The 24,984-nt window shown below is 46.9% G+C and overlaps 6 protein-coding genes across 6 annotated transcripts; 1 reads left to right on the top strand and 5 right to left on the bottom strand.

The window, feature by feature from the left end:
* Positions 1-11,852: 11,852 nt before the first annotated feature.
* F9C07_673 (uncharacterized protein) lies at positions 11,853-12,205 on the bottom strand (the record flags this gene model as incomplete). Its single annotated transcript, XM_071511508.1, has 2 exons — positions 12,185-12,205; positions 11,853-12,126 (listed from the first exon to the last, which is right to left on the bottom strand). Exon 2 carries the CDS (start codon positions 12,078-12,080, stop codon positions 11,853-11,855), a length of 228 nt encoding a protein of 75 aa, XP_071365616.1. The 5' UTR covers positions 12,081-12,126; positions 12,185-12,205.
* Positions 12,206-12,551: 346 nt separating this feature from the next.
* F9C07_672 (putative beta-N-acetylhexosaminidase naga) lies at positions 12,552-14,354 on the bottom strand (the record flags this gene model as incomplete). The annotated part of the gene is made up of 1 exon (XM_041284261.1): positions 12,552-14,354. One exon carries the CDS (start codon positions 14,352-14,354, stop codon positions 12,552-12,554), a length of 1,803 nt encoding a protein of 600 aa, XP_041141235.1.
* Positions 14,355-19,187: 4,833 nt separating this feature from the next.
* F9C07_2279057 (something about silencing, SAS, complex subunit 4-domain-containing protein) lies at positions 19,188-23,199 on the top strand. The gene is made up of 3 exons (XM_041288681.2): positions 19,188-20,269; positions 20,330-22,023; positions 22,078-23,199. The coding sequence occupies exons 2-3, from the start codon at positions 21,066-21,068 to the stop codon at positions 23,115-23,117; spliced, it is 1,998 nt and encodes a 665-aa protein (XP_041141237.2). The 5' UTR covers positions 19,188-20,269; positions 20,330-21,065; the 3' UTR covers positions 23,118-23,199.
* On the bottom strand, positions 19,300-20,250 carry F9C07_671 (dihydrodipicolinate synthase/N-acetylneuraminate lyase; the record flags this gene model as incomplete). The annotated part of the gene is made up of 1 exon (XM_041284263.1): positions 19,300-20,250. One exon carries the CDS (start codon positions 20,248-20,250, stop codon positions 19,300-19,302), a length of 951 nt encoding a protein of 316 aa, XP_041141236.1.
* Positions 23,200-23,649: 450 nt separating the features above from the next.
* F9C07_669 (uncharacterized protein) lies at positions 23,650-24,130 on the bottom strand (the record flags this gene model as incomplete). The annotated part of the gene is made up of 2 exons (XM_071511499.1): positions 23,650-23,734; positions 23,793-24,130. 2 exons carry the CDS (start codon positions 24,128-24,130, stop codon positions 23,650-23,652), a joined length of 423 nt encoding a protein of 140 aa, XP_071365615.1.
* A 192-nt stretch (positions 24,131-24,322) lies between these two features.
* Positions 24,323-24,720, bottom strand: F9C07_668 (uncharacterized protein; the record flags this gene model as incomplete). The annotated part of the gene is made up of 2 exons (XM_071511496.1): positions 24,323-24,474; positions 24,618-24,720. The coding sequence occupies 2 exons, from the start codon at positions 24,718-24,720 to the stop codon at positions 24,323-24,325; spliced, it is 255 nt and encodes an 84-aa protein (XP_071365614.1).
* Positions 24,721-24,984: the final 264 nt, after the last annotated feature.

The following is a 24,984-nucleotide window of genomic DNA, read 5'->3' as shown; positions in this document are numbered from 1 at the left end:
CGACTTCACAACCCATCGGTAGTACACCTACCAGTGACAATACTTTCTAGATGCCGAAAAGTACTTCAAAAATATAAGATTTCAACAAACACGACTTCTATGGCAGATGTACTCTGGAGTAAGGGGTCTGCAGAAAGTACTGTACTGTACTAAGAGCAATTCGTCATGAGGACCCGTAGTAGTAGTGTAAAATATATGACCATCTCCCAAAATCAAGGGATCCACTTGTACTCAACCAATGCTTTTGTCAGAACAACCATAAACGCAGCTGTAATACACTTCTTCCTATCGAGGTCTCCGCCCTATGAGACTTTCCCTTAAGGGTTCCTGCATTGTATTTCGTGGGCACATGACAGAGGAAAGAGGTTCAATTATTACAATTCCTGACAGTTCCGGACCGCTCTTTTCCTCCATTTTCCCTTTAGGTTCTATCTAAGTACTCCGTAGTGACTCTCACGATCACTCTAGGTGGAGGCACTGATGGCTTCTTCGCATGGCACCCCATTTCCACCCCTACCATGCGTGCTAAAATCCCTGGGGTCTGGGACCCAGTCGGAGACACCGCCCATACATACAGAGGTACATTCCTGACGCATCCGTATGCGCATGTGTCATCGGCAAGTCCGTAGCACACAGACCATCGTCGACTTGGCGTGCTCGGTAGCCTATTTGTCACCTTGCCAATTACTGAAAACAGCTTGTGGTGGATTCATCAATATCATCCTCCTGATAAGATGGTGGCAAATCTCTTCTCTCCTCATTTCCTGAAAAGAAAAAGGGAAGGGGGAGGAAAAGGAGAAAGGTAGGTAATCGGCGACGGAATTCCGGACTAAGACATGGATTTGAAAAGGTCTTTCCTTTTTCACTTAGCATGAAGCTCATCAACCCCAGTTTTAAAAGACAAATTCAATAGTCAATGCAGAAGAGTCCACTCCCGTCACAGCGATGAAGATCTAAAGTCAATTATCGGTCAGTGCTTGACGGAAAGCCGACAATCAGACGAGAATGACAGTCCTGACATATTTCAGTTTCGATAACTTGGCGAATGCAAATAATCTACTAGTAATAAATCCATTTTTTCCGGCCACACGCTTCTTGACCCCGTCTGTCCCGTCAACTCGGTTCAGTCAGATCGACTACAAACACCCCCCAAGAGCGACATTGAAAATTACCCAACTAGTAACAAGTTAAACAATCAGATCTGGACTGTGGCCGCCAATTCCCGCCAATTCCGAGCACTTATCGCCGGAACTCGACGATCTTTACTACTTCTAGTCCACGATGCCCACTCCTTTTGAGAAACGTGCATTTTCCTGAAGTTCCCACGGGAATGATTGGTCCTGGGTCCTTGACATGCAAATGAAGCGTCATCGGACTATCGAGGCCATTGTACCAATCATGGCCCGTAGATGGTCCCAGACGGGAAGAGGATTCTCATTTAGGGCCACCCGACATCAGGTGCCCGGACAATCATTCTGCCCAATTTGGAGAGAGATAAACAAAACGACGGGTTGTTGGATAAATTATGCGGAGCCGCACATCTCCCATACCCCCGGTAGTACTCCGTAGCAAGGAAATTATACTGAGATTATTACTCCGTATTATTATCTCTGATGGGGATAGATGACCCCTTGTTTCGTGTCTCTTACCTCGTGACTTAATTACCATTTTCGGAAGGACTCTCAGATTGCCCGCCACTGCCTCGCCTATCTCATCGGGAGTCCATGGTATTGTATGAGGGCTATGCAATCCCGACCCTTGGTAGCAGCAAGGAGATACGAGTTCCCGATCTTAGGATGGTGATGTCAACATGTCAATCAAATCGTGACGTCGTGACAATTCAACAAAGAAATCGTCACGGAGCAAAAACTGGTGTGGCTCATGCAGTGGCTGAGCCCTTGCTTTTCCGGTATCGACCAGTTAACCTTTACAATACCCGACGGCAGGGCCGAAAGGAAGCGATGAGCCGAATTGTGTTTGTTTGCTGGACCCAGCGAACCAAAGATCCGAGAAAGTCAAAAATAAGAAAAAATAAAAATGAAAAAGACAAGGCGGGGAACAACAAAACCCATGGAAGAGGTAGCCCGTGTCGATCGACCCCAAATTTTATTATTAATTTTCACGAATTCTAAATCTCGGGTAAATGCTATCCTTAATTCCATGATGGGTCGGTAAAGGGCAATCCCAGCCTTGACCGATCTTTAATTTTTCATCTACTCTAAACCAGGCGCACTTGAACGCCCAGACACCCTCAGACTCTTCGCACTATATGCGATGTACGATGTATGTATAAACCAGGCTGGCTAGCCCGTTACACACGACGGCCATGATTACTAGCGGACATAGCACTAGGTTTCGCCTAGTAAGCCCAGAAGGGCTCAACGACGATGACGCCGAAGTACTCTGCAGCAGAAGAAAACACTCCGGTCGGTGAGAAAAAAGCCACCGCAGCAGACATTAGCGCCACAAAATCGACGAAGCCACAGCGATAACCTATCGCGTGTCAGAGCGCGGATCGTCCCGCACATCCATTGGAAGATCTCCATACGCTAAGATGAATTGAGGCGCAGCACACACCGCTTCACCTTAGTGCATCCAATTTTTTGTCCCCTAGGGCTTTAGACTAACACAATCCCAGATGGTTTTTTGCTCGCTTCCTCAGATCTCCAGTCTCCCCATACCATCATCGATGCATTGTTATGTCATAATGGGGGGCTCCACCTGCCAACAACGCGACCAGGAACCAATAAATCGGACCACGAGGCTCACCGATATTTTTCTTTCCATCTGGCTTCCGGAACATTGTCCCCTCCCCATGCATTGCCAAGGCTGGGTATGTGCGGTGGAGTAACTACGAGAGATGCGAGGTGAACATGGGATGTGTTCTAGAAAGATCGCGAGGTGGGCTTTTCTTACTGTGTCTGTTCGCGGCGCTTTTAGCGTCGTATGATATGAGATGTCATTGTTTAGCGTAGTTTCATCTAGACGGTAGGATTGGACGATGGCTATTCAGTGTTCTAATTTGTCTCGGTCGCAAGTGACATTTATTTATATGTTTACTTCTAACGCAGTATATACTACGAAGTATGAATAATCTACCCCACAATATATATATATAATTATAAATAATAGCAACGATCATTATTAACAATTTTCCCTGTGCTACTGTACACATGTACATGAAAATATGTATTCAACAAGCCACACCTACATACACTACAAGGTCAAACCCAGTCCCCATCAAAATAAACATCATACCCAAACACACAGAAAACCCCCAATCCCACCTGCACATAATTTTATCACATCATAGTCCGCCGACCACTCACAAGACCAAAACACAGCGCGGCATATCCCGACCAATTATATCGACAGGAGAATTAAAACCATGCATAATGACCTGTCATGTACGCTCGCGTCAAGATGCTCGATCCATTCAACACGTAATTTCAGCTGCCTCGAAGCACACACGTGGCAGGGCAACCAAAACTTAAAAAAATGAGAAAATAAAAAACAATATAAAACAAACATAAAACATGAATAAAAAAACATAATTATTAGAGGGGAAAAAACCATGTAACCTAAATGATCCAGACTCGACGGACGTCTCATTTATCTCCTGTCAGACACTGTAAGTAGTATAGTCAAGGTGAATAAGTAAGTAATGAATTATAAGCATAATCCCCAGTTCCGGAAAGTCAAACCCCGGAGTACTCCGTACTCTTCGTAAAAAGACAGATGAAAATTGGGGCTAGATACGGTGCGTAACAACACGGTATAGTATTCAATGTTCTTTTTTGGGGGAAGGTCGCGATTAGATAGGATGGGGGGTTATATTGTGGCTATTTTTCTCTCCTTAGTTGTTGTTTTTCTTTTTATACGTTATACGTTATACATACTTGTGGTTAGATCCTGGTCATGTCATGGATGATGGAGAATGTCATGCGCCGTGGTCGTTTTTGACAGGGAGACAGTTACCTGTAGAATGGGTGGACTAAGCCCTACGGAAGTTTGTTAGAGGGCGTCAGTGTCAGATTGGTATCGGGATCTCTATCCCTGTCTCCATGTGCCCGGGTAGGATTGGGATTACTGTTCGAGGGCGTTGTAAGGCCTACCTAATACGAGGTGTGTCGAGTCTTGAGTCTCTGGGTGTGAGGGAGAAAAGTGATGGGCTGATTTGGTTTCTTGGTTCTATTGGTGTTGTCGCTAAATTTAGGATGCGATTGCTGGGGTGAGATTAAGGGACTGATGGTTATTGTCTAGTCGTTTGATTGTTCCTGTCCAAGGGTTCGCGGGGCAGGAAAGTAGCACGACGGGCGTTTTTTTGTTTCTTTTGGTTTTTTTGCTTGTTATTTTTTAATAATGCTTGGCTGAGGTTAAAAATTTTGAAGAATATTACACAGATTGTAAATAATTATAGCAACAATCTGTCCACAGACCTAGTAGTAGTAAGTAAACATGTTAGTACGCAGGTAAGTGTGTACTTGGAGAAGACCCGAACATCGACGCCGACATCCACCTCCCCCACTTCCGAGAAGCCGGTCTACCTCGCATAGTAAGTAGCAGTCTACTAGTCCGAATCCCTCTCTAGTCTCAGATCCAGACCATGTGCCCATTTCCAGGGGTACACCGTACATGACCACATGAATACATGACCAATACGATACCGATGTGCAACCTTCAGAACTCTGAACATTTTGGCCCCCAACGAATGCAAGGGAACATCTGGTGTAACCCACGAGGGCAGCAGGGGACAGGGTTAATATCCTGCTTTCTTATTTTTTTCTCGTGGCAGTCAGGGAATATCAGACCTCAAACAAGCGCCGACGTGAAGAAAATCGGGTAATCGAGGCTATAGATAGTAGCAGGTGTGTGCGAATCGGTTTCATCGCTATCATTGGTGGAATGCTGCGGAGTTGCAGATAATCCATGTCAAGGTGCGCGCTTACTTGGGATATTCTTAGTTACTCGGTCGCCAGTAGGATCTCTGGGAAAGGGATGCTAATTGAAAGAAATCAGGCCATGAAACGGGGTTGAAACATGGGGTGATTTTCTTTTTTGAGAGTAAATTTTCTAATTTGAGGTGTGGTGGTATTAATTAGGTTATTCTTAGGTCTTACTGGATTGGGGAGGAGGTAGTTGACCTCTCGCTCTCTCTAAGGTTTTCTACCTGTCAAGTGTCAAAGGAACTCTCGGACCCGACCAGTTTCTCGGTTCCGATGGGGAAAGCTGTCAGGAAATTATTTCCATATCCCTCTCCATCTCTTTAGCTTTTTCCTTTTGAGTTTACCTATCTCAAATACTACTTTCATTTGGATCGATCTTTCTCGTCCCAAATTAAGCAGGTTCGCTAAATGTCAATAGACTCGTAAATTAATATAAAATAATCCGGGAGGAGACGAATAGCATTTCAATGTACGGAGTTTTCCGTCGACCAGGAAGAATTCCAAATCAGGCTTCAAACCGCGGCATCGGCCCGTGGTCCACGTTCCCCCTGATCCGACCCCGTCTCTTTTTACCCCATCCGTCAGAAAACGAGAGAAAATCATGACAAAAAGCAAAAACAGAAGAACACTAAATAAAAGAAGAAAAAATAATTAAATTAAATTAATCCTCGAACCAAAGCAGACTAGGGCGACCTAAGGACTCGGATCCATGGGACCCGTCATCCAAGCTACTAACAGATCTAGCGCCCGGACGGTCACATATCGTCCCAGACCGGGGAAAAGATTAGCGTAAATAGTGATTCCCAAGCGTCCCCTCTCCTTGGGACTTTGGATCGTAAGGGAATTCCAGATTGGTTGAGAAGATAGTGCTTACTAGAGAATATGGGTCTAGCACTCAATGTAGTCGTATACACGAGCATTGAAGGTTGACAGTTCGTTCTAGACATGACGATCTGCGATATCTTATCCTATTCCCAAACTGTTGGGATTCTTGGGATGGATGTCAATTGCTTCCCCCCATATCAATGATCCGGAAGGGGATGATTTTCTTCTTTCCAATTCTGTGTATCGACAAAAGATAAACTAATAACCCCACAGACCCATCCGAGGTATCCCCTTCGCGAATCTCGGTTCCCTTTTTTTTTTGGTTAGTTTTTCCCTCTCTGTTTTTGCCTTTTCCTTTACCCCCGAGCCCCACTGTACGTACATACAGTACCGGGGTTCGGAGCAGGTTGGAAACAGCTAATGTACGCTGTAGTGCATTGCATACGTACGTCGTCGCCGTGCACAATACTCGCCACAGACAGAACAGACACGCAAATTAAAAGTGGATAGAATCTGACCTGCGGCAGTCGCGGGATAAGCCAGAGTCTCCATTCTCCCACTTACCGAGATAGCATGTTCTCGATTAGGCAAGTAGTGGTTGTCTGGCACGGTGAGATCCATGGCTACCCCTTGCGCCGATGCGGAAGATTTGCGCTCCTCATATCCTATAAGATTAAGTAATGGAGGAGGGTGACCGCGGAAATCCGTCCCGCGCCGCCTGGAGGACATGCACTATTGCCTCGACTGCGTGAGGCATAGGTACGGGGTGGAGTGTGCAGGTGAAGGTGAAGTACCTGTGTTTTGGTATATGCATATATGTCGCCTGTGGCGACTTACGCATGGTTGCGTCAAGTTCAGTTAGTATACAGAGATGTGGCTGGATTCTTGTGACAAGTACCAACAAGATCACTACTGAATCCATGCAAGAAAGGGGCGAGGAGAATGAGGACGGGGTAATAAAAATCAATTATCCTTTTCGTTGACTTTCAATCCTTCCAGTTAGACAACTTCGGTGCAGCTAAGCTGCAGAAAGATCTACAAGTGCTATGTATGCACTATGCATCCTTTCAAGAGCGGATATTGCGGGCCAGCGTACGACCGGGGTGTGTTCTTGGTCGATGCAAGGATAAAACAATGGCCAAGTCCAGATCAATAGAGAAGAAGCTATGAATCTTATCATGCAGGGGTAAAGAGTTTTCTTGACAAACGAGGATATGAACCCAAATCTTGATTCACGCAAATGGTAAACTTTTCGAAGGGCCAAGTCGTCGGTAGATAACGTTTTGTTGGGACAAAATGATAGACATCATCGATACTTTAGTCAACATGTGGGAACGTAAGTTACTCCAAGGGTGTTCGTCACCTGTACGTCCTGATTCAGGTTGACGGCCAATACTGGTGCGGGTTCAGTCATGTGTAACGCAGGTCGTATATGCAGGGCGAACCAACGTACATCCACTACTACATACGTGATCAGCAGACGCTGCTTCTTTCCAAGAAAGTCCTTAAACTGGCATCATGTGGGACTCAGAGAGCGACAGCAGCAGGAGTTAATATCAATATTTGCCTTTTGACTTTACGAGTATGTTTAATGAAACTAGTACGAATTACCGTGCCAATAATTCAGCGGAATATGAACCATGGATCTGCTAATTATCACGCTCCTAGTCCATACGAAGTACACCTCAAACGCAAATATCAGAGGCGGAAAGTATTCCCAACATGCATGACGAACATTTCCGATCGTAGTACAACAAGATCTGGTTCATATTCCTTTTTGTGTATGACCCAATAGGCGGAAGGAAACCCAGCAGAGTCGATCATCTCGAGGGTTCAGTGCGCACCAGATCTCCCAGATTTGCCACCAGCTAGGACAGGACGCCTTGGGCGCTAGCCTAATGCATGCTTTCCCTGGGCAATAACGTCGACACCAGTGATGCTGCTTGCTTAATCAATCGGCACTACTCGGGCGGAATCTCAATTCTCTTCCCCCCGTCTGCCGCCTGTCACTCAATAGTTTGGTTGAACCTCTCTTCCTGGGGTTAGACATCGGTTCTTCGAATGTAGACCAAATAGCACTGAGACTGGCAGTTGCGACCCCTATCAGTTTTCGGTTAGCCGAATAAACCCCACCATATACGAGCGATCGGAAATGGCTTCCGAGGAAAATTGATTGAGATCTCTCACATTACCCCAACGGATATAATTCTGATTCTACTACTGTCTAGTTTTGATCTATCTGTGACAGGGAGTACCTAATATCTCCTTCTCATTATTCTCTCGAGCTGAAGCGTCCTGCGCGGCACACCTGGTTTCTGTGCCCGCAGAAGTAATATAAAAGGTGGCGATGTGTGCCACCGCGGTCCTCGAAGTACATGCATATGTATGTCTTCTTCTTCTTGTGACAGCTGAAACTACTACTCCTAACTATATATGTACGTCCGTTAGTACTGTGCATGGGTATATCCTACAGTCCGGTCTAGAATGCGCTATAGCATCAGTCCCTTTCAACCAAATGGGCCACAATATACCTACGCCATGACAAACAGACAAATAAAGCCCTCTCCACACAGACCACCGCTAACATAGTGCGAGAGTACCCTGTTGCAACAATACTACCTGCCCAAAGGAGTAATAGGACCAAATCCACCATAGGGCGAACCGTATCCTACCTTAGTCCACTCCGATCATACCAGCCACAGTCTAGTATCTCCCCGAACCAAGCGTACCAAACTTCACAAAAAAAACGCTAAAATCGAACCAATGGCACCCCGATCGGAACCCCCAAACTATGACATAACTAAACCAGTGGGCCTGAACCAGAAGAAAAAAAAAAGAGCACGCTAACTAACTTAGTCTGTGGCTCAGCGTGACTTAAAGTGGATAGATCAGGATGCAGTAACCCGATGCGGTAATGCATGTGGCACAGTCCAATCTACACGGGAAAGTCGGGCCGCGGAAAAGCCCAGTCAGTGACGACACTTGACACAGGAGGTAAGTTTTTCCTGAGGGCCCGATGACGGCATGGACTTTTGTTTTTCTTCTCGTTCTTCTCCGAGATCTGATTCCCCACCGGGACATTCGGGTTGGGACTTTTTATTTTTCCTTCTCTCTTTTGACACTAACACTAACAATTCCCTTAGTGTCCCCGGTTTCGCACATGGATGGCAGTGTCATCTTAGTTTCGGCTTCCCCGATTTTAGGTGCATTGTTCTTTTGATCTTTAATTATTTTTTCCCCATCTATGCAATTGGGAAATGGATATGAGGTCATTTCAGTTAGCTTGCAATCGGCTTTACCGTCACTTGATATGACAGGGGTCATATGACGGGTTTTGAATCACGATCATGAAATAAAATATAGTGAAGAAAAAAAAAAAGTTCCACACAGTGACTCGCATATCCCCCATGGGCAATGAGAATGCAATTTTTTTCTGTTGCACAAGCATGCCGAGTCCGGACTTCTGACGAAATGCAAGTGCCAAGTCAAGCCTTCAACGGAATTCCGCTGTGGCTTATGTGAAGCCTGCAATATGTTAGTCAGATTGTACATACAATGCTGATAAGAATATGTCCTATAATGAGGTTTTTCTTGAGTTGACCGCTGGAGCCAGTGGTTGGGATTCTAGATTTGATTTGCAGGGCAGAAGGATCGGTACCCTTGTGGAGGTGAGCCAACAGGAGGCCGCGATTGAGGTTCGTGGATTGCGATCCGGGGAGGAAGTTTCGCGGGTTCGTTCCGCCATTACGGATCCCCCCGAGATCTCTTTTGTTTACGTTTTACTCTTTGGGTGTGCTTTATCTTCTAGGTTTTCTTTGCTGTATAGATTGAGAGGGCATGAATTTTCAGTGTGTATGATATAGAAAGACCCCAATCACTAAACAACAGCCATACAGACAGAAACTCAACATACACACAGAGAAAGACTAGACTAGACAAAAGTATATTCCGTCGATCCTCAAGGGATCATCTTCCCACCGGGACAGAGAGAAAAGCCTGCAGCTGTCAAAACCCATGAGGCGTAGTTTGAGTTCCTCCTGCGTGCACATATCACCGACTCCCCCAGCGACCAGATAAGTGGGCATTAACATTTACCTGTCAGACTGTTATGTTTACCGTTGATCGGTCTCAGCAACTCTCTTCTCACCGCATGCCAACTCCACGACTATGGCGTTTGGGCGTTTGAAGATACGAGGCATGAGACATGGTGTAGACTAAATTTGATTGGATAGACATGGTCGCCGAACAGTATGCAATGCCCGAAGCTATCGAGGCTAATAAATTACTTTAGTAGTTCACTTACTAGTTAGTTAGTGAGTGAGTTAGTGAGAGTGAGTAGGGATATTTGTCATCCATTTAACCACTGGCGCTGTCGAACGAAAACCATCCCATTGCCTAATTGGGCCATGCCATGTCCAGCATGCCAGCAATCAAACCAACCCATGTCCATCTCCTACTTTCCATAGTCTAGTCCGCCCTTGAATCAACGAACCTCATACGTCCAGCTCCCGCGACGACGCCGGACTGTCCACTTCGCCAACCAGACGAGTGGCAAAAGCTGCGGCGCAAGGCAATTACCCCTCATCAACACTGCCCTGGAGGAGAAGAGGGAAGCCAAAAAAAAAAAAAGCAAAGATAACACCCCAACAAGGACACACTCGTATCAAGTGGCGAAAACTAAAAAAAAGAAAAGAAAAAAGGTAAGCGACAAGTTCATCAAAATCATTTTTGGTCTTCGTTCTGCTTGGCCAGAAGAATTCCTGCAGTGTAACATGACCCCCCCAAAGCACGTCGACATCATTTTTCTTACTCGTGGATCTGACAATTTAAATCGATCGATAAATCAAATCATATCAAATCAATCACTCACTCACTCTATCTATGAAATAGTGACCTTACCCAAGATGTCCTGATACCCCGAGAAAAACACTAGTAAAATCAAACCAGAGTCGAATTACAATAGTGATAATCGATTCATACCCAACCGCACGAACCGCCTTCCCGTAACCTACAAACTAAGATAACAAGGAAGATAATCCTAAACCATAAAGCTCAGGCACCGGATGTACGAGTTTATGCGAGCACACGCCAATCATTGCTTCAAGACTCTATCTGCACATAACGATAATCCTGACAATCCCAGTAGTCCTAGGTTTAAATCCAACCCCACACACACCAATACCCATACTGTACTCGGAGTACACAACATAATGATCCCAACCCAACCCAACGCCAAACACCAACCCCACCCCTCCATCCTCTCCATACATATCCCCAGAACGACACATTCTGGCAACATGGCAGCTGAAATACACTGCACCGTCAAACTCTGCCTTCCTCTTGCGTTGTTGACTTACGTAGGTTAAATTCCGGGGCGAGCGAATTGCACAATCCTGAGCCATTCATGTCTGTTGCCTGCTAGGCGGAACTCTCGGGAAGTGCAAAGAAGGCCATTGTTAGGTAGCATACATAGTATAAATCCAGTATGGGCTTAGGTGGGTAGCTAATGTGCAGTGATTGTTCTGCGAACTGTGATTTTCGGTACTTGTGGAGATCTGGTGAGGGGCTTGTTGTGTACTAGTAGTGGTTGGTTGATGGGTTGTTGTGGCGTGGGAGGGGTGGTCAGGGTTGATTGGTGGGTTAGGGGTTTTGTTGGTTGGTTGTTGTCTTTGTCTATTGTCTATCGTTTACTAGGGGTTGGTGTAGTATGGATGTGGGATAGTATGTACCTTGGGGGTTGGTTGATTGTCTGTTATCTATTGGGGTTTGATGTGCTATGTTGGTAAAGTATGTACCTTGGTGGTTGAATGCTGTTTTTGTCTGAAGTACTAGTTAAGTTGAGGATGGGGTTGGGGACATTGGTAGTACCTTGGGGGTGTTGTAGAGACCTGGTTTCTTGTTGGGTCCTTATCAGTAGTAGTAGTAGTAGTAGTAGTAGTAGTAGAAGTGTCAATTGAGACTGGTGATCATGACCATAATGTCCTTGTATTCAACAAAGAAGAAAGGGGATACTGCTTGTCATCATGTAATAGTGTAGGGTAAGCATTTATATATAGGTACCTATAAGCATTATATAGCTACCTACTCCACATCGATGATATCCTTGGGAAGTTCTACGATGGCACGTCTTCCGACGGTTGCCTTTATCAGATATAGATGGTTGTGAGTCTGGTTTGCATATGGAGTGAGACGGAATAATGGCGATTCATTAGGTCTACGTTCGTAGGTTATAGGAAACTGAATTTGATAGACTTGAGAGCTGTTTCTCAAAATCCATGTAGATTGAGTGTGCATGGTGTGGATTTCCATTTTGAATGAGCGTTGGTTGTCCAGTATGGTGTCTATTTGCGTTGATCTACTATGTAGTTCGCCATTGTACATTTGTCTACTTTGCGTAGGCTGCGGGAGTATACCATTGAGTTGAAGGTGGTCATGTTGATAGAAGCTGGCCGGTATCATTGTTTGATGTGGGCTTTGTTTCTCTTTGATAGTGATATGATATAGTAATATGTCAAGTTTGAATCACCGTACTACAATACTGTCTACATGAAATGTATATGTGAATCAAAGACATACGTGAATAGTTTCACAATGTAAGATCTGATAAGACACACCAGCTGCTCGATCGCACGTGGCTGGTAAGAAGCTAATCAAAATTAGATAGGTAACACTGAAAACGTGACAAGAGGGTGCTATCCGAATTGTTGCTATGTACATCCCATGCTATGCTTAGCCACCCAATGAACCAAAGCACACGAGTAATCAAGTGAGCAACTATGTTTACTGAATTGCGGTTTGGTTACGGTAGAGATCGCAAGCATGAGGATGTTGCAAGCAGTACTTCGGAACCAGAGCTTGAGCCTGAACACCATTCGCAACGAGGTATTCACGGAAGTTAAGGATACGCTGTGTCATCTCGGTGGTGCGCTTGTTGCCATTAGCGTCGCGGTTTCCGGACCAGACTAGCTCTGCCAGAGCTGCAGCACGAGGCCAGAACATGCTAGAGACGTTGATATCATCAACTTGCTCGCCCCAAAGAGGAGCGGTTGCGCCAACGATATGCTTAGCTTGCGTCTCAGTGAGGTTGAGAGTGAAGTCGTAGTCGTAGATACGTTGCCAGGTTTTGTAAGGGGCGCACCACGATCCTCCATTGCCCCCATAGTTGAAGTTAGGGGTATTCGCATCTGGGTTAGCCATCACATTGTACCGCGGGTCGTTGGTGACAAAGCCTCCATGACCACAGTCCAGGTACAGAAAGTCAGAGGAAGACACGATGACGTCGTAGCCTCTAGCGGTCAAGTTTGAGATGTACTCTAGACCATTGTTCCAGCTCTGCATTACAATGTTCTTGGGCACATCATGTGCATTATCCGCGGACAGCGCAATGTCCTCCCACATAACCAGACGGCGTTCTTGGCTGTAGTTCTGGAAAATAGGCACGGCATGATCAACCCAGTATTGAGCCAGGTCGTGGTACGTGCGCGAGGGATCCTCAGCAAACCACTTGGTGACGTGGGTACTGAAATTGAAGCAGTTAGGTTGGATCTCGTCTCCTCCGACATGGAACCAATGGTCAGGGAAAATGTCCGACAGCTCCTTGTAAACATTGCCGACGACCTCGTAAGTCTTGTTGTAGATGATGTCAAGCTGACCTGGATTTGGCTCAACCGCGGTATGGAGAGGCCAGTCATCATTGGACCACCAGGAATCTGTGCAAGTAACCATTTCGGGGTCAACTTGCTTCCAGCCTGACGAGGAGTGACTTGGCATGTCGATTTCGGGAATCACACGAATACCACGAGCCCGAGCATAATTGACAATGTTGCGGACATCATTGCGCGAGTAAATCTCATGGGGCGAATAAGCATCTTTGACCATCTCGGGATAAACGTCGACCCAAATAGGCCAAGATTGCGCATCGTCTATGTGCCAGTGCAAGACGTTGAGTTTCGAAAGGGACATGCCCTCCAGCTGTTCGAATATTTTGGGCAGGGAGACGAAGTTACGACCAGTATCAAGCATGATTCCACGGTAGGGATAAAGTGGAGAATCTTTGATGTTGACTGGCTCTTCGATAATCAGACCGCCATGGCCATCGGATATGACCAGCTGTTGAAGAGTGGTAAATGCATGCAGAGCACCCCAAACGGTCTCAGCATTAATTGTGATGGTATCCGAATCCTCCTCCACATCGAGCGTGTAAGACTCATCAACACCGTGCTGAAGATCGGCCTCAATGTCTTTGACTTGTACGTTGACATATTGCAGTGAATTTGAGGCACGCTTCGACTTTTTGGAAGCGCCCGCTGTGGGGGTTGGGAAAGGTTCGAAGGAGGAGATGGGAGCTTCCGTAGCAGCGGGGACCCATCGCAAGGCGACTATGGTCTCCCATGCACGATTCCATGCATCGGCCACAATCCCGTCAGCCGAGTCAGAGTCGGTGCGCAGCTGCAGCTCTCCGGCGATGGACTTGGGACCGGAGGAACCCCAGGAGATCTCACGCGGCGCCGGCAAGGGATTTACACCAACAGCGACGGCTGAGGTTACCGTGGAGAGCACGGTGCAGATCTGGGAGATCCGCATAATTGAATGATATTGTTTGAGGCAACCCTGGTGTAAAGAGTTGTTGTTCGCACAAGGGAATAAAAAAGAAAAGAGAAAAGGAAATGCAGTAGATAAGGCTGTGAGGGAAAGGCGAGCTTAAAGACTAGGCACAATAATCGATAGTGGATTGATTCAGTCAAGGGTTGGTAATGTCGATCCCTTTCTCTGTTGGCATTCCATTCACCATACCGGTCACCATCCTTCTCATTTCACCAAGAATCTGCAGGGGAACAGAGGGATCGAGACTACGTTCGAGAATGAGTCCCAGGATTCCGAAGGAGCGCCTGAAAGAGGCTTAGACCTGCGCATCATTGTTGATTTTCCCTGGTACCGTACCATTACCGCCCCCAAGAGGAGAGTTGGGGGCAGTAACCGTACCAGTAGCCTGTCACACTGCGGCAACAGAGTATTTAAAGGTTACATTTAGTTACAAGTGTAACATTTATCCCCCTGCAATTTCATCCTCGACTTATTGAATATTCAGTCTTTAATTGAATGATACCTCCCCCTCTCTTTCTTTATCCTGGCTTTCATCCCCCTCTCTCACTTTTACTGCTACAGTGACATCGCTTGGAGACAGTTCTTCAGTTTCCTTTATTGACAGATCACTTGATTGTTCCCCAGACATCGAAATGAAATGTGGAGACGTTCCTGACCCTTCCACTTCCAACCCCCACCCGCCAACACAACCATGGATCAATGAATCTTATGACTAGTATTAATACTATTCATTTGCATTGCCACTCTACCAACGAGTCAGAGCAATTTGAACAGTTCCATTGTCAGTCATTGCAACTTTACATTCCTCCCTTGCAACTTTGACTGGCTGTCAACCATCAAGTACATATTTTTTTTCCGAGTCACCCAAGCGAGCTTCTAATAATAAATCACCAACTTGCGCTCGTGCACTCGAGTCAGGAATCAATTCGTGGCCTAAGCACAAATTAAACTACCTAACGAATACCTAGAAAGGATGCTAATGTCGGATACATATTTGGACTGACGCCTTGAACGAAGGATGGAGATCTACGTAAGGATGGCACGCCTCACAGTCGAATCAGCAACTCATGGACAAGATTCTATCAATGTTTCTTTCTTAAGATGGAGTGGTTGTTCTCTTGCTACTAATGTCTCCACAGTTCCCAATGTTGCCGTGGAGAATTTGTCCAGGAGTTGGAATGTTAGCCGGTTCTCAATTCGGTGCACGGTTCACTTCTATACTTTGTCTATGTCAAAAACCCACGTCTGAGAGTTGGAGATACAATTCGCGATATGCTATTATAACAAAATGTGCTCCACTTGATCGGAACCAAGGACTGCTGAGCTACAGTGAATCTAGGACCGGTAACCAAGGATATCTTTCACCGACGCTTCTACCTAGTATGGAGAAGAAGCTCGAGAGATCTACATCGGTAATCGGACATTCCTGTGCGATGCTTAACAAACCACTTTCTGTGGAGACCGGTTTCGCATCCACAACTACATATTGTTCCACTATCGGCACTTTAGCCGATGCATTGACGTTAGGGAACATTGTCCAAATGGACACACGATACAGAGCGATTTTACGGGCTCTTGAGCAAAGCTTGCTGTATAACATTGACAAAATCCTAGATTTATATTTGCTTCACGCTTTATGCAACTTGACTAACTCCAGTTATTAGCAATCATCAATCGGCAGCTCTCTGAGAAAGACATCGACCCCTTCTGCTTTTGCCGAAGAACAACCTACAATCATTCAGAGATAGTTCATTAAAAGCGGAGCTACGGAGTAATACTCGTCAATTTATGAATAGTGTACTAGTTTTCTAGTACACTATTCATAAATTCCAACCACTACCACACTCCTCCCACCCCGGAACCTAAAGTGAATATACATCATGCATGACCTCAATTGACTGATGACAAGCCTGCCTGCAAGCCCTCAACCTTAAATAATTCCACAGCAAGGGACCCGAAAACCTAGCCCCAATAGCTGCCACCGCGGACGAGAAGAACTGTTTCGAGAGTCAGGAGGAACGTGGCCCGATGCCACTTTTTCATCTTAGTTATTTATTCATACCTGGTATGTATTTATGGTGGTTGAAAGGAGTACAGAGCTTTCAACACTTGTAACTCTACAAGAGATATTATTCGAATGTATTATATAAAACCCCCATAACACACCCTATACCTAGATCAGGACAAAAACTCTGTAACAGTCTTAGGGCACTAAAGTTGCCCATTGTACAGCCTACCAAACAGCTCTGGACCATTTTGACTGCCCAGAAAGCCAGTCATGATATAGATGGTGGTGTCATAGGTTTGCATGTTGTTTGAGACTTTCTACATGTCGACGGCGTGGAGACTTCTTTGTAGTGATATAGGATGTTTTTCTGCTAATGAAATGATTACTTGTGATCTCAGGTTTCTGGAAAATGTAGTCCTTTTGAAGAGGAGAATAGGTAATCTCATTCTGGAATTCTAGGTTGTTATTATACATTGCTGGGATAGCAAATATGAGGGTAAACCGTGGTTGACATAGGCCCTTCTACTTGACCTGTTCCTGAGCGCTGCTTGCCGCTTACCAGCGGATACTATATCTCCTGGCAGAATAAATTGAACACTCCCTGCGATGTCTCGTTGAATTGTGTCTCTTTAGGAGAGCTGCAATCTCAGGCCGAGGATGTCATGAATAGCGATTATTTTTTGGTCAAAAGCTACCATGAGATACTTGCTATATAAGCATGATTTATGTGTTTTTTCAGATCAAAATAAGGCATCCTTAGGAGAGATATCAAGGTTGCGATACGCAGGTTACAAATATCTTTTCCACGGTTGGGGGTTCCGAATAGACAGATCAGTTGCCGCCTTTCCATATAGGTTTAGTCTTTCTAGGGCGGTCAAGTGCTTTCAACGTAGTTCCTACATCTTGAAAAGCTCTCCATGTCCACTTCTATAGAAAGAAATACGTGAAGAGGATATGGTAAAATCAGATATCGTACTACATGAGATAGTCCAGACACCCTGGAAGCGACCTGTGATAGAGCGACCAATGCCCGATTCGTGCTGTAGTCGAGTGGGATACAAGCCCTAGTATGCAACACTACAAAATGATGGCGCAGTCAATTACTGCACCTAGCCACTTGGGGCTGGGATAGGGGAATAGTCTTTGCTTACATTTCAGCCTCGTCCTCTTTCGGAAAGACATATTATAACAACCAAGCAGCGCAACCTAGTTTGTTCTATACCTGCTTTCTACTCATTGATGGATTCCCCAAAAGAGACAGAAATGTCCTCCCAGCCCTTTATTCTAGTAATGAGACACGCTCTGCTAGCGGACACCTGGCAGAAGATAAACCTAAAGCAAACCATGCGATTCGAATGCACCGTTCAATATACGTCGTTCGGCTTGTGCTGTCATACACTACCGTGGTTCTTTTCTCCGGATCGCTATTTGGAAACCCACGTATCGTGTCATCACGATGTCATTAGGGTGCCGATAGCAGCAGATATAAGTATTTCTATCTCGAAGAATCTCAGGCAAGATATTATCGTAACGAGAAATGGTACAAGGTTGCCCAAGTCATCTAGCCTGTTACTAGCGTGTTGACTAGTTCCTCAACGTCCGCTGTATGTTCGAATGTCATGATAATTGGACTAGGCAGATGAGCCTACATAATGTTCTTGGTTTGACTAGTCATTCTGTGGTGCTTTGGGGGACTTGAGAAGATCAAGAATCAAGGGTAAAGGGTAGAACCTTGCTTCGGACAACAGCACAGGATGCAAGGCCCGTTAGCATAACCCTGATTCCCACCATATTCAGGACAAAATCCTGAATCGGCGAGAACGCTCTTCGACAACCTCGTAGATGAACTGTAGCTTAGGCATGTTCATATTCGATCGCCATTCCGTATCATCCCAACTGTCTGGCTTCAAGGAACCGGGATGTCGTTTGCAACTGCCGTGCCAGTTGGTTTTAGATGTAACTAAATAAGTCTTATGGGTACGGCTCTCCCCATCGCCCATCCGACTGAAGGTCGTGATGTATAAATATGTGTCTTCTCGTCAGGAGGCCTGTGATCTTTGAATTATGGCCGGTAGTAGTCGAGTACAAAAGTGTTTCATAAGATGCTCCGACAAAGGCATGAATCCGTTGAAACATGAATGTAAGAGCCTCTCATTCTCTGGGAATTATCCATACCAGGAAGATAACATTTGCAGGATAAAAAGCTCAGGACCAAGAAAGCGTATCAGGTGGATGTACATGTGAAACCTCTAGAAAGAAGGATCTGAAACGTCATAGGACAGTATTGGAATTGTTGCCAACGAGGACTGGCGCGCTGGCCTCAATGGTTGAATTCTATTCAAGCAATCCCCTCTTTGTTTGATAACTTTTTTTTCTGGGACGTTTCCTCAGTGTGTGGTCCTTTGATCTTTTCTGGTTTGCTCAGACATTTTTAGCACAGTTTCATATGTTATATGATGCACACTTAGCTCTATGTCTACATCTCTTGAGGTATATGTATGTTAAAGGTATCATGATATTATGGTCGAACTTGTTCCTATATTCATATTGTAGTTATAGGCCGATTAGGGTTTTGTCACTGATTCCTCACGTGCTGATAATCCGGTAGAACGGAGACAGACAGCATAGATGTTAGTTTACAGCGCATGATTAAGGATAATGCTTTCATCAGGGCTGTCTCATACTTAGTGATTAGACGAAGTTGCCTTACATCTAGTTCAGCAGTAGAACGCGAGGTCAGTAGTGCTTCTGGTGCATCTGTTTGCTCTTCCGGTACTTGGATATTTGGGACCCTGGTCTTTAGTTCGTTGCAAGTGTTTCCGTGATTTAAAATTGAAAATTGATGGATAGAATACGTCGCCTTCGTATCTTAATGCAGTGTGTAATTACATGGTATAAATGGGAATCATGAGTATGTTAGGCCTTCTCTAGCCGTCTCTCCAGCTCCACGGCTTCGCTGAATGCTTCCTTCAGAGCCGCCGCCTCCTCGGCCGACGGCTCTACGCACGGCCGGCGCGGCTGTGCGCCATATCCCCGATAGCTCTGGAGTGCGCTCTTGACTGCCACAAATCCCCCTTTGATTGCGTGCCAATCTGCTCGGGCCACGACCGCCTGGGCCGCCTGGGCTTCCTTCACGTTGCCCTCATTGTAGAGCTTCATGACATAGACGCACGACCGAGGGATGAGATTGCCAAGGCCACCGATGATACCTGCACCACCGGCGACGAGGGTCTGGAGTGTGAAATCTGCCGACCCACCGAACGTCAGGAATTCTGGTTTGGCCTGGGCGGCAATGCGGGCCAATTTTCCGGTGTTACCGCAGGTCAGCTTAACACCCACAATGTTCGGGTGCTCCGAGAGTGCTAGGATGTCGTCGGAGGTGAGGTCCAGACCGGACGATGCACCGGGGAAGTTGTAGATCAAAACCGGGACGGGGGATGCGGACGCCACGGCGCGGAAGTGGTCGCGGAGGGCTTCGGTGCTGACCAGGGACTTGTAGTAGCATGGCGGTAAGACCAAAGCATAGTCACCACCAGATTCGCCGGCATCCTTGCACAATTGAATGGTTTCACGGGTGGACGAGCCACCACATCCGACGATGACCGGCATCGACTCGGCGCCATGGGCGTCCAATGCCCGGCGGGTAGCTGCTGTGATTGTCTTCCGTTCGTCTCTGTCTAGGTGGACTGCTTCACCGTTGCTGCCTTGTACGACTAGACCGGTGATTCCAGACTGGGCGAGGTAAGCGGCATGTTTCTCGACGGTGGAGACATCGACATCTTCATCGGGGCCGGCGAAGAAAGCGACCGTTGGGACGTAGAAGCCGGGGGTCAGAGCGCGTTTTGCTGATGTTCCGATTGGAGCCATAGTGATGTGACCGTGAAATCTAGGGTAGCGAAGCGTCCGTTAGTGAAAAAGCACTACAAGTTGCTAAGGTTGGACTTACCAGGAAATGAGGTCACAAGGGAAGGAGTCAAAAAACACAATGGGACAAAAAAGAAAACAATAGGAAAGAAGGAGGGGCGACAGTATTAAAGAAAAGAAAATATGAGGAGAAGGAAATGTGGTTCCAAAGAGGGGGCTCGCATTCAGTGGCACCGCATGTCCAGTATAGTTCCTTCCAAGAGCCTATGATGCGGATGATTATTCGCAACCCCCACGCACCCCACAGAAGGAGGGGAGGAGATCCGACGGGGCTCATTCTTGGAGTTTATTGATGAAGTCAAAGTAGGGAAGATTCCCCATGCCACTGCCCCCACGTTTCTTGTCTTGATCTGGGGTGGAAGGCAATTGAACTTGCCATTTGGGGAATAACCTCGTGGATTATGATCAGGGAAAAGGACGAGCGTCGGAATAAAGTCCGAGAGGAGGAGTTGACAACATCATTTTTCTTAGTAGTATGAATGCGACACTGGAATTGCCGAGATAAATAGGGATTGTTGTACGTTCTCCGTGAAAAGACCTTTGCAGTGATTGATTGATGGGAGGTATGAAGAATAGCTATGGGAATGAATGAATGATTGAATGAATGAATAGACTCATGAATATTAAAGCCAAAATTAATTTGCAATGGAAGATCAGGAGCTGCTTTGCTGTACCGTTCGGTTCTAATACTGTATTTTTGAACAGCCATACATACCATACCTCACTAACACTTCCTGCATTCCTCATCTTGGAGGGAAATGGCCGGAAAGAGGGAGTCGCCAAGAATAGAATACGGTAATGACGGGTCACAGAGCATCCCAAACAGCGCGACCGCAGCGTCCAAACTTCCCCAACGAGAGAAACAAAGAAAAAACACCCTGAAGATCTGGATGAAAGCGAGGTTTCTGGCTTGGGACAGGGGGAATGAGACCGACCTTGCCTGCCGTCAATTTCCGCCATTGAAATCCTCAATGACCTCGACCGTCATGGCTGTTCGGTCGTCTCTGCGCGTTTCTGTGCGACAAGAAGAACCCCCCAACGACCACGACGACAATCGACCATCTCCGTCGAAACGCCCTCGTCTGAATCCTCCTCCTCCCTCATCTCGTCGGCGCAAGAGCTCCCCTGACTTACTGGATACGACGACTGTGGACAGTCCCTCCAAGGCCACCCCAAATAATAAAGTCGCTCACATCCGGCGCGCCCCCTCTTCCCTTCCGCGGCGTTCCTCTGCGCGCCGACCGCTTCTCTCGCCCTCCTCCCATCATCATCCGCCCTCCGACACCCCACACGCTACGCATCTCCGACTTCACCGCAATGAGTCCCCCGCCGCCGCCCCCTCGCTCCTCTCGCGCGAATCGCCTGATCCCCTAGATACCATTTCTCCCGCGACCACGGATATTAGACGTTATTTCGCGAAAGCTACTCCTACCACCACTACTACCCCCTCGACTCGCAGACGCCGTGTTGCTGATTTGGATCCTCCTCCGGAGTCGGCCACACAGAATCGGGTCCAGGCGCCCTCTCAGCCGGCGGAGTCGCCCAACGAGAAGACCGCGACTCCGTCGCAACAACCAACATCAGCGCAAACCACACCGGCCGTGCGAGAGCGCCGATCGCTTCGTTCGCACGATGGGGGTTCCAGAGCGAGAAGCGAGCTGGCCCTGTATTTCCCCAACTACGAACAATTGCTGAGCTTAGAGCCGCCGAAGACGGGTATGCTCCATTGCTTGCCAAGCTTCTGAGAGCTACAGACTAACTCGCTTCTAGAGTTCCTTGCGGCCCATACCGCGATCAAGTTAATCGATGATCACTCCGAATCCCCTATCTCCTCGTCAGATCTCCCCGCACCCGACACAGACACCCCTTTTGGGAATCCTTTACTTAAGTTACACAATTGCGAGTCAATCAGTCTCCCCGAACCGCAACCAAGTGAACTGAGCGATACGCCCGAAGAAGATCCACTGAATGAGGGAACATACTTCAAGGCCCATCGACGAAACGAACGACAAGAAAAACAGTTGCGGAATATTGAGCGCGAACGAGCCCAACATGAGAAACAACAGCTGGATCGTCTACTAGACGAGTTACAGAATCACGACTGGCTGCGCGTAATGGGAATCACAGGTCTATTATCCGACCAGGAAAAGAAACAATATGAACCCAAACGAGACTACTTCATTAAGGAAATATCCGCCTTGATCCAGAAATTCAAGATCTGGAAAGAAGAAGAGAAGCGACGCAAGGTAGAGAAGGAGAAGGCTGCCGCCGCCGCCGCCGCCAATCCTGCATCAATTGCGACTGCAGAAGGCCAGGACAGTTCGACACAACAACTACAGCATAACCAGGGCCCTGGGATCCCAGACTCCGAAGCGGAAGACTCCCCTAGTGTATCGCTATCGGATGTCCCAAGCTACAGCGAGCCGCCGGATATCAATGATGTAGACGCCTGGGCCGCCCGCCAATTAATCCAGGAAGCTCGGTCCGCGACAGCCGGGAAGAAACCCAAATCAACGGCGTCAGAAGCACGGAAGAAAACCAAGCCCATGGAACCGGAGATGCCGCAACACCTACCACCTCCCGTAGATGATAAGAAACCATTTACCTCGTTCTATGCCAAGCGCCACCTGCGGGACACGGCGCTGTCGGCGCATAGGAAGGGCCGGACCCGATTTGCCTTTGGCTATCCTGTTCCGGAGATGGAAGAGCAAGACTTTGACCTACCGCCGGAGATCTTGACGCCCGAGGCGATTGACTCCTGTCGACGGAAACGAAGACGGATGAAGCGGGCTAGTCGGGGCTCAGAATAGATTATTGATTGTTGTATTATTAGAGAGTAATTGCATTCGAGAGTTTGCATCGTGGCTGGCCACAATACTGTGATAGTAAAGCATTATCCGCATTAGATGAGTGTATCCGTAGTATCATTAACACGTTCACTGCATTTCATCAAGAACCAACAGTCATTATCGCATAGAACGCCGTGATTGTTTACGACGTTACTGCCATGGAACTGCCCAGTTGTATTGTGCATTGCCATATGTGGTTAGCGAAGGGGTATTATACTGCCTGTCTTTATCACCTTCATAATTTACCATCCCAAATAGGCACCGTATCTGGCCTTTTATTGGCTCTGTAGACTTATGCAACCCTAATGTTGCCAGGCGGATTAAGACTCCAGATACCGAAGGAAGGAAGCCAATGTCCTGTCTACTATGGTTAGTTCTGGTATACTTGATACTAGCACAAGAAGAGAGAGATATCTGTTTCAGTGCTTATTAAACTATATAGTTCTAAAGGTTTACTAGCAAGATATTGCTTTTTCGAAGAATGGTGGCCATTCTAATACTGTTGAATACATATTTCGATGTGGCTAGCACTGAGTAATGGAGGCTCTTGACATGGAACTGTATCAAACTCCGCTGGGCTATGAGGAAGCGTTAGAAACATTGCCCAGAGTGATTGTAAGATTCCAGAAACCTTACCTGCTCCGATGGGAGTCTTTGCTCGGTTCCCCAGGCTCGTTGGGTTCTTTATACTGGAGCAAACCCGCAATCTCTCGGTGCCCGTTAGCTGCAGCCCACATTCCGGGTGTCCGATTATACACCAGATCGCTCGACCATAGGTCAACGGCATTGGTATTCGGCAACAGCTGCACCATCTCCATATGCCCACTTGTTGCGGCCCATGAAAACGGTGTTCGACCGTAGGTTGTATCTGCAAGGTCGGGACTGACGGATTCAACAACAAGGAGAATCGTTACTATACTTGTATGACCTTTTTCAGAGGCGAAGGAGAGAGAAGTCCTGCCATATGTTGACATGGAGTTTGGGTTTGCAAGGCCAGTCTTCAGGAGTAGTCTGACAACAGTTCCATTCCCTTCTTCACAGGCATATAATAGTGCTGTTCTAGTGGGCCACCGTCCCTGACACTCGATATGCTTCGCGCCTGCGTCTATCAGATGTTTGATCACATTCTCATTCCCTAATCTTGTAGCGACCCAAAGAAGAGGCGTTCAACCATAGAACAGGTCTTTAGCATCCAGGTCTACGGCTTTGATTTTAGTGAGAAGCCTGCCTTGAAGTCCTCCTTCTCCCAACATGTTTTGAGCCACGCCTGGAGACGCTGCGATTCTGGCTTGCATATTTCTCGAGCAAGCGGCAAGAGCTGTGATTCCTTCTGCATAGCGGCATTACGAAAATGGATGGCCCAGTTCTTCGCTGAGTAACGAAGAAAAGCGAGCTCGTCTCTTTCATCGATGCCCTTTTTCTGTTTGTGCCCGGCCTGTTCCAAATCATGTTCGAACGTACTAAGTAACAAATACGACATGCAGGTTTCCAGAATAATTCGGTTGGACTCGATCAATGGCAGTGAATGTTTCCAACAGGCTACAGCGGATGGGTCGTGGACCATTCACACGTGCCCTCGATTCGCTCTTGATTTCGGTCCTTGTGATCCTCGTAGCGGGAGGTCTTTTTTCTTTCATATTCTGTTCCAGCAGTGCGCCGTATATCTGCTTCGTACCCTTCCGTACGTCATGAAGTTGGTTCCTGTGCTCTTCCATGACTTGGATGAAATCGCGACACGTGGCTTCGGACTCATTAATTGCACCCACCATGGCTCCCCAGCTGTCCACTTCAGACATGTCCTTGAGGGCATGCAAGGGTGGGGGAGGGG

Source organism: Aspergillus flavus, chromosome 1 (assembly GCF_009017415.1).
Source record: "Aspergillus flavus chromosome 1, complete sequence".
Lineage (NCBI taxonomy): Eukaryota > Fungi > Ascomycota > Eurotiomycetes > Eurotiales > Aspergillaceae > Aspergillus > Aspergillus flavus.
Note: the sequence above shows the minus strand (reverse complement) of the source record. Positions and strands in the feature narration are given on the sequence as shown.